The sequence below is a fragment of the Condylura cristata genome, unplaced genomic scaffold, assembly GCF_000260355.1.
Source record: "Condylura cristata isolate star-nosed mole 26May11 unplaced genomic scaffold, ConCri1.0 scaffold00015, whole genome shotgun sequence".
In the NCBI taxonomy this organism is placed as follows: domain Eukaryota; kingdom Metazoa; phylum Chordata; class Mammalia; order Eulipotyphla; family Talpidae; genus Condylura; species Condylura cristata.
In genome coordinates this window covers 50,528,384-50,538,425 of record NW_004567116.1, presented here as the reverse complement: position 1 = coordinate 50,538,425, position 10,042 = coordinate 50,528,384, and the positions used below count along the sequence as shown (strand labels likewise).

Sequence of the window (10,042 nt, the reverse complement as noted above, 5' to 3'; positions counted from 1 at the left end):
GTAAAGAGGAATTAATGTATTAAGTTTCAAAGCTTTTAGAGCAACAGGGAATTGCAGTTAAGCAGCGCACCATAGAAGCCTTCCTTAGAACAGTGGTTGCAGTGAGTCCGTGGTTCTTAACAGGAGGAGGCTTAAATATTTCAGATTGGGGACAAGTAAAAAGGGACCTACAGAAACGATTACATAAGGAGGGTCCCGATAGTTTTCCTGTATCCGCCTTTTCTCTAATTCGCCAACACCAGGCATTGAGTTTTAAAGATATGAAACAATTAAAGGAGGCTGTATCGGCTTACGGCGCTCAGGCTCCCTTCACTATCGCTATTGTGGAGTCGTTTGCTGCACTGAACCTTGACCCTAGTGACTGGCTACGGCTGTGTCGAGCAGTTTTGTCCGGCGGGGATTGTTTGCTGTGGAGAGGGGAATATCAGAAAAGTTGCATTTGGGCAGCGGGACTGGGTGCTCAGGCAGGACAAGGACAGCGTGGCTTGGGCATGTTGACAGGCACTGGACCCTATGCTGAGTTGGCTAATCAAATCATTTATGATCCTGCGGTCTATCTCCAAATAGCGGCAGCGGCTACTAGAGCATGGAAAGCCCTGCCTAATAGCTGGTAAACAATTATCTAAGGTTTTATAAGGGCCCTCTGAGCCTTTTCAGGATTATGTGGACCGGCTATTACAATTGACTGGTAGACTGTTTGGGGATGTGACCACAGCTATGCCAATAAAACAATTAGCATTCGAAAATGCCAGTAAGTATTGCCAAGAGGCCCTCAGACCCCATAGAGCCAAGAGTTTGAATGAATACCTCCGCATTTGCCGAGACATTGACGGCCATTTTATCCAGGGTCAAGTGATTGCTGCGGCTTTTAAGCCGGGGAGCGGACAACGGTCAGTAGGAGATAGAAACTGCTTTACTATTGCTCCCTATTGTCGCCATCGGCAATGCGATAGCTAGGCCTATTAGAGGCAATCAAGGGTTTGGTTTCTCTGGCCCTGCAGCCTTCTGGACTGCCACCATGCATGATAGACCCATGCTGGCTTCTCCAGCACGGGTAGTGACCCCATATTATGAAGCTGTGTTGCAGCTCCTATGGATAGCTATTAAAGCAGCTAGCCAAACCTTTGGAATTTACCCCCATACCATCATTACCCCTTATGCCTCTGCTTGGTGGAAGGCTATGTTTCAATCTACGGGATGGGTCCAGAGGTGGGCGGGAGCACTCTCCCTCACACTGCTACTGCTTTTAGGACTTGTAGCCTGCATGTGACTTTTTTGCCGTCTCACACGACAGTCCCATAGGAGACATGCCATTACCCAGCCAGTTTTGCATGGGATGATTGGTGGCGTCCACGGGACTCATCAGGTGTGGCTATAAATGTTAAAAGACTCCTGACTCTCCCTATGACGGGCAACACTGTATGCTCGCAGCGCCTGCCTAAGACAGGGTTGGAGGTTACCCAAAGACAGGTAAAGGCATTGGGTAAGTGGTGACCTAAGACAGGGGGGTCAGGGCATAAAATAAAAAGGGGGGAATTGTTGGGTCCCAGCCGGCATGAGCCTCCCCAACCACTCCCGGAGCTTAAGCACAAGATATAATAGGAAGAAGACATCTTGCCACCTGTGTGAGTGGCTTAACCTTTGGGCAACTGATTAATATCCACCCTGATCTCAGTAGCACATGTGAGGGAGATTTCCTCCTGCCCCCAGGCCAACATCTTGGAATTAAGGGTATAAAAGGGAGGCTGGAAAGGAATAGGAGAGAGAACGTTTTGCTGCAACCATCTATGTGTGCTGACTCTTTAACCTCGACGTCCCCTGCACAGACTCGTATCCCTGCTGTGTGGGTGCAGCACTTCAGATCTTAACACAGGGCATGTGCACCTATAAATACAGATACCTAAACCAAAAATCCAGCAACCACAGAAACTAGAAAGTTCTGTTGCTGCCTACCTGCCTCCCTGCCTGCTGGTCTACCTGTGTACCTTGTCTTTAGCTTCAGTATTAAAGACAGGTCAGATACATCTAAGGCTCTGAGATTCTTATTCTGTTTGTCCAAATGAAGAGTGAAACTTCACAGCCTGGAATTGTTATGCAACACATACAATATTTACCTTTTTCCATCTGGCTCACTTCATTGAGAATAATGTCATCCAGTTCCATCTGTAATGCCACAAATGGAATGTGTTTACCTTTTTGATTGTTAAATAATATTCCATTGTGTACATATACCACATCTTCTTGATACATTCTTCAATTCTGTGATATTTAGGTTGTTTTAATATCTTGGTAGTTGTAATAATGCTCCTATAAATACAGGACTATAGGCTTCTTCTTGAATTCTTATTTTTGTGCTCTTTAGAGAGATACCTATGTTACAGGACACCCCAATGTGAATTGGATTGCCCGTCTGTGGGTCTTCACCCATGCACTTACAATTCAATCGTATTAATGGACACACTCAAAAAGGTCAAATAATGGATTTATTTAGAAGGAGAAAGGTAAAGGAATAACCAAGGGAAAGAGGAAGGGAAATACAAGTTAACTAGAATGTCCTACCAGTTCTGCTGACTTGGACTCCACCTGCACGCTGAAAACCGATTGAGAGCCAAAATGATTAGACGCGAACCACCAGGCCAAGCCAGTTTTTAACAACAAATCTGCACCTGAAAAAAACTAGAAACAAAAACCACATATGCATTTAAGGTAGTCAGTGCCATGGGGAAGCCAAATTTCCCCATAGGGCTGACTAACCACGAGGCTCTAATCATACAACATTGGATGTCAAATCTGTTACAGGACACCCAAGAGGGCAGGGAGAGAGAGAGGCACCCCTGAAGCCCCAAAACCTGCCTGCTCTAAGTGGGCTCTGCCATCCACCGCAACAAGACAAAACATATAAAACTTCAATGAACAGGGACTTTAATACAGTAAATATACAATACGGAACACAAAGAATATAACTTCTAAATCAAACACCTAAAGTTACCCATCCCCTCATGGGCAAAAGTCAACCCAAAAGGGATTGGCTCAAATCAAGTCCTGAAAACCTGCCACTAGACTAAAGCATCTCTGGCCGGGACCCATGGAAAAGGGTCAGAAATGGCCAGACAAACCTGAGAGCAAAAGAGCAAAATCAAAATCAATATAAACACTGCCATAGTCACCTCCCTACAGGTATCTCACCCACATCTGCCTTTAACCAGTCTAGGGTCAGGAAACAAGCCCGGTTTCTTCATCATATGCTTGCTGCTCCATGTGGCTTCCTTAGGTCTCGGTCTTGTCCTCCATTCAGCTTCATTCTCTTCTTTTTCTCTGCTCAGTTCCACCCTCCTTCTGGGTGGGGCAGGGAACCTGGAACTTCCCCTTTTCCTAGGGACCACCCTGTTACACCTAGAGTAGAATTGTTAGGTCATAAGGTCAGAGTTTTGAAGAATCTCCTTACTTCTTTTCATAGGGGCTGGGCCTGTTTACATTCTCACCAGCAGTTCTGTTTTGTTTTGTTTTATTTTTCCCTGTGAGCCATTCTCAGGGGTATGAGGTCGTATTTCATTGTGAACCTGATTGTACTTCTTTAACAATGAGTGATGATGAGAAATTTTCTTATCATCTGTCTGTTGGCCATCTGTGTGTCTTCTTTGGAGAAGGGTATATTTTGCTTTTCTGGTTTTTGTTTTTTGTTTTTTTTCTAATTGGGTTGTTTGTTTTCTTTTTGAGTTGCATAGTGCTTTGCAAATACAGTATCAGTCCTTTATCAGATATGTGGTATGCAAATATTTTCTTTTATACAGAAAACTCTTTGTTTTGGTCATTGTCTCTTTCACTGTACAAAAGTTTTTTGTTTTGTTTTTGTTTTGTTTTGTTTTGTTTTAGTTTGATAGAATCCTAGTTGCTTAGTTTCTTCTTTGTTTACCATTCTGATAGAGATGAGTCCACTAATATGTTACCTAGGGTTTTGCCATGGAGAATCTTGCCTATATTTTCTTCTGTGCATTTCGCAGTTGTAGGGCTTAGATCCAACTATTTTTTAACACTTTGAAATGATATTTGTTTATGGCATAAGAAAATGGTTAAATTGCATTCTTTTGCATGCAAAATACATGAATCCAAGTAATGCAAAATAATTTAAAATATAGTATAAAATGTTTAGAAATGACAAAAGAAATGGGTAAAATTTTCAAGTATAGTTCTGGGTAGGACTTCCAGCATTTTGTTAAAGAGCAGTGATGAAAGTGGACATTATTGTCTTGTTCCTGATCTTAAAGGAAAGGCTATCAGTTTTTCACCATTGAGTATAATACTGGTTGTTGTTCTGTCACACATGGCTACGGAGATACTATCTTATATCAGTAAGAACTGTACATATAAAAAAAATAACTAGCAGCAACACATATTGAAGAGGATGTAGGAACTCTCCTATACTGCTGGTGGGGGTGCAAACTAGTCAAACATTATGGAAAGCTGTGTGGAGGTTCCTTAGATTACTAAAAATGAAGATACCATATGTACCATATCACCCAGCAATAATTCCACTCCTAGGGATCTACCCAAAGAACAACAACAAAAAAAAACTACACTATTTATAAAAGATAAGATACTTGGAAATCTATATTTATAAAAGATAAGATACTTGGAATCAAAAAGATATGGTACATATTCACAATGCAATATTATTCAAAAACAACAAAAATAAAATCTAATACCATTTGCAGCAACATGAATGGAAGCAGATGGGATTATGTTTGGTGAAATAAGTCAGAAGGAAAAAGAAAAATATTGTATGTTTTCACTTACAGAAGGAATATAGGGGGAGTAAATAGGTATCAGGGGAAAAATAAATAAAAAAAGAAAATACAACAAAACTAAATAAAAATAATCGATAGCTACAAATTAGAGATACTCTTCAGGAGTGGGGGAGGGATCAGGACCAAAACAAGGGTGGGCATAGCATAAGGACAAGGTGATTGTGCACAAGTGAATTGGTGGTGTAAATTCAATGGGCATTCCATCTGATGTAAAATATACACAAATAAAGAAAATAAATAATAAAATAATAAATAAAAAGGTATGTTCCCATATTTGACTAAAAAAGAAATTCGAATATATAAGTGCTAATTCATACTACAATCATCACAAAATCCAGAAAAATAGTGTAATCTTATTAATGACCTATATTTTCTAATCCTATAATACAGATAAAGATTTTCCTTGTCCTAGATCACTTCTATAATAAGAAATTCTGGTCCCGCAGGTTAATGTTGATACTAGGTATGTTGTGAAAGGGAACAGTAGAAATGTCATCTCTATCCTTAAGAATGACAGCAATTCTTGGGCCCTCCCTGGTGGCACAGTGGGTTGGAGCTCTGGACTGGGAAGCTAAGCCAAGCACTTCTCTCTCCAGTGAGAGTTTGTTCCCCGACCCGACAACGGTGATCCACATGGCCAGCAGAACTCTCCTGTCACTCCAGCTGCTCCCCTCAGCAGTGTACTTTGTAGATCTGTCTGTTCTGCTTCCCACTTCGTTTTTAGTGAATCCTTTCACCGTCCCTGAACCTTTGGCTCTACCCCATTTCTGTATGCATAAATAAATAAATCTTAAAAGAATTTGCTGAATAAGTTGAGGTATTCTAGAAAAATGAGAAAGATTTGAGAAATATATGATAATGTAGGAGAGAAGCTATGTGTATACTTGCATCGTAGAATTTTGATCTATGTGAATGTATTTCCTATTCGAAAAAAAATCATTTAAATAACAAAATATAAAATAAAGCTTAGTTCCTTGATAAAACTTGGTTCATAATCTTAATGCATTCTTTAAGATGTATTTATATACTAGAGCTGGGTTGTAGGCCAGAGGTGCAGGGAGGTGAGAGGATTCACTAGAGACAGAATAGGGAGCACAACAGGTTGGATTTACTGAAATACACTTCTTAAGGAAGCAGCATGTGAGACAGGAGAGGTCTGCTGCACCATGTGGGTGAGTTCCCTGCCTGGGGATAAAACTTATGTTGCAGTGGCTGATAATAGCTTCACAGTGCTGATACTGAACTCCTTGTACCACTAGGGAGGCTCCATAATTATAACTTTAATAAGCTTTTCAAATTATGCTGGAGAAAAAAATAACTGAATGCTTTGAAAATTCTTAGGAGTATAATAGAGTTATAGACTCAGTTTTTATATGTGGATCCCCTAGACACACTTGTTCTCAGGATTTTGCTTGGCACCCAGTGTTGTTATTGATTAAGCTAAATGTAGAGTCAGGCAGGCGGCTTCTCACCAAGACAAAAATAGTGGCATGAGGAACATAGCGAAAAACCAGTATCTGCTGAAAACAGCAGACATACATTATGGCCATATTAGCATAACCAGCTCGCTGGACTACCTTGACAGAAAGTTAAGTGTAAATAGGGATTATATATATATATATATTGGTCAGCAGAAACAGTGGAGCCCTCTAGGAAATAGCTCCTATTTACTCCCCCCTAGCTTGTTACAGATTATTATGCATCCCGATACACATCCCCTCCAGGCACATTCTTCCAAACATGCTTTCATGGATTTGCCCACCTTGCCTGAATCTGACCCCCAAATAAAGGTGACACTTTCTGTGGGGGAAGGCACTGTAGCTCCAGAGATGTAGCCCCTCTAGGCCACTCTATCTCTCATTGCTTGGACTTTGAGTCACTTTTCCTCCACCCCACACTGCTCCCAAGGTTGCTGCCCCATAAGTCTACACTTATGTAAGTACTGAGCATCGCAACTCAGGCTTAGCTCTGAGCTGAAGTAAAGAAGAAAGAGGCCAAACAGGATATAAGTATGGTCAGGAGAAACCAAAATGGTCTGAAGTGATTAAGCCATTCATAAAAGCCCATTAATAAAAACCTTGCAAGATTGAACTAGTGGTCCCTCCTAAGCTACCTGATACTAAGCCAGGAAACAAGAAGTCCAAACAAGGTCCACTTGAACAGCTGGACCAGAGTGACCAAAGGAGGGATTCTGCCTTCAAGGAGATTCTCACATACCTCAGGATTATTCAGTGTTTACTACAGTCCAAGAGAATCATAAGGCCCACACATGTCATATTATGCATTACAGTTGTAGCCTTAGACCATAGTATATGCAGGTTTCTCTTCAATTCTTCATGAGTTGTGGCTGGTACAATTTGTGAGCAAAATAAAATGAAATGGTTTTCATATTACATCACTAAATTTGGGGCAGTTGGTTAAAATAGCATGGTAACCAAAAAACTATTTTTTATCCACTCATTTCTACAACAAAATCAATGACATTTTGATGCAATATTATTTTTGAGTTGGAACAGCTTTGTCCAAAGAACAGGTATTCTCTTAGTTTGCAATGGGATTTTGTTAGGTGAATTAAATGTTAAGCAATATAACACCCAGAGACCAGTAGTTGTTCTAATCTCCAAGAATCAAGAATGAGTTACTGTCCTGTGCATTAGAACCTTCCAGGAGCACATTCCCAGTGCCCCTCCAATCTCACTTTGCTTTTCAACATTTAACCAAAGGCACACTATTCCACCTAGCATTATACTCTACCCTGTGTCTCAGCCCCTTCTTAATCATTTTCCTTACCTCAACCACCACCTTTTTCACTGCCCTCCCTAGAGAACTAGTATTCCTCACCTTTGATTGCACACCCCCTACTTATAATTGTTGAGAGGAATCACCACACTTCATGATAACTGCCTGTTTATATTTTATCTTACACAAGATTATAAAATCTTTGAGAAATTAGAACAATTATTGTTCACTGCTGTACTTCTAAAATCCCAACACAAAATAAAATACCATTTTATTTTATTTTGCACCCAAAACTTCATATTTAGTGCTCAATATTGACTGACTAACAGGCAAATTAAAAATACACCATGTCCTTGACTTACAGCAGGGATTCAGTGAAGTGATCATTTACCCAATTTTAGTTTTTTCTAAGTTAGAAAATTGGAACTAATTTTTTTTTCAACATTAGAGAAAAGAAGGATTAATTTTCTGAAGTAACACCCAGACTTGGGATTATGTAAGCCAATATCAAACTGGATTCTTCCATTCTATATTTATTTTTCATTATCCAATATAAAATGATACCCAGCAATCCTTCTGGAAATTTTAGAAAGATAAATAATTTTAGAAAGTTCTGAATAATCTCACTTTAAAACAGTTCTTAAGATGAGGCCTGGATCCATATTGGTCATGCCTTCTCTTCCTCCACATTTAGACCTTCATATGCCTTGTGAATAGAAAGGTCTATCCCTACAAAGACATCAGAAACACCACACTTACTTTGAATAAGAGCAAAAAGATAAACTATACATAAATACATAATAAAAACAACAGTATGGGTTGACTTGACCTCAGAGAAGGTGCCAACATCCCCTTAACACCACAGCCATTGTAGCAGCTACCTGTCATTCTGTAGGGCATCAGGTGAACAGAATCAGCCTGGTCTCAGATAAGAAGAAAGCAGCAGCACCTCAGCCTCTACAGCCAGTTCACCACCATTATGTAGGATAGGAGGTGAGCAGGCTTGTAGGATGAGGAAACAAGAGGAAGTGCCAACATCCCCTGCCACCACAGTCATTATAAACCACCCCCCCCCCACATACACACACACACACAAAACCCCTGACTCCATAAGGCACCAAGTTGTCAGGTGAGCCATGCCTCAGAGGAGAAGGAAGCACTGGCATCCCAGGTACAACCCACTGAACATCCTATTCAGTGGCAAAAGCTCTTATAAGAGTCCAGATCAGCTTGCAAGAACAATAGAAGCCACACCCACACAAGGGCAACAAGAAACTAACAATGGAGAAAAGGAAAAACACATCAAATGACCACACAATTCTCCAGGGGAATAAGACATCTCGGAGAACAAATCGCTGGAACCAAGCCACAAAGAAATTGAAGAGACAGTCTTCCTATCAGATATAAAATTCAAAATTGTCATGATGAAGAAAATTGAAGAATGGAAGAATACAAAAAAACACAAAAATCCAAATTAATTTCATGAGAAATAAGATCAAAGAACAAAGGACCAAAACTGAAGCTCTAGCTAAGAAAAATATAAAGACACTGCTTTATATTTGATGATGAAAAATATAAGACACTACTAGGGAAGTAGAATAGAGCAAATGGAAGAACAAATCAATGTACTTGAAGATGTGAATGAACAAAGAATTTGGGTAGAAAAAGAAAGAGAAAAAAGTATTAAAAACATAAAGGTCATAGAGGTAAATAAATGAGAATTATCTGACTCCATGAGAAAAAAATTTAGACTACCAGAGAGAGGGAGGGAACAGAAAATGCATTTGGGGAAAAAAAAAATGGAGTTAAACTTCCCAAACCAAGTAAAGGGATAAATGTACAAATCATGGAAGTTGAACAAAACCCAAGATATCAAAATAAAATGAGACACACACCAAGGCATTTACTAGAAAACTCTCAAGACTTCAAGAAAAAGAAAGAATCCTGGGCCTCCCTGATGGTCTAGGGGTTAAGTCTCAGCCCAATCACCCCTCCACTGGACCAGGGAGCTGACCCACATGTGATGCAGTGGACCTCTCCTGTCTCACCCATTGCTCCCTTGAGCAGTATATTTCAGTAAATCTGCCTGTCCTGCTTCCCACTCTGTCTCTGGTGAATCCTTGCCTACCTCTTGCATCTCTGGCTTTCACCCTAATTCTTCTATATAAAATAAATTATTAAATAGCAACATAATGTTTAAAAAAAGAGAAAGAATCATGGGGCCTCCCTGATGGTGCAAAGGGTAATGCACAGCACTATGAGACTGCCTTCAGCCACTGCAGCACAAGTTTGAACCCTGGCCGGCGAGCTTCAAATTCGGGGCACATGGGGCAGCAGACCTCTCTTGCCCCACAGCTGCTTCCCTCAACAGTGTATTTTGCTGAATCTTACTGCCCTATTCCCTATTCTCTCCCTGGTGAATCATCTCAACCCCCACACCTCTGGCCTGTACCATAGTTCTTGTATACATAAGTAAATAAATCTTAAAAAAAAAAAAA

At 40.4% G+C, this 10,042-nt stretch overlaps 1 protein-coding gene across 1 annotated transcript in view; it reads left to right on the top strand.

The window, feature by feature from the left end:
- The first annotated feature begins 1,404 nt into the window (after positions 1-1,404).
- The window catches only part of CTSC (cathepsin C), a 135,037-nt gene continuing 126,399 nt past the window's right edge, over positions 1,405-10,042 (top strand). Inside the window, exon 1 of the mRNA XM_004683712.2 lies at positions 1,405-1,483. Within this exon, the coding sequence (XP_004683769.1) occupies positions 1,405-1,483 (79 nt within the window). The remainder of the gene's footprint in view (positions 1,484-10,042) is intronic.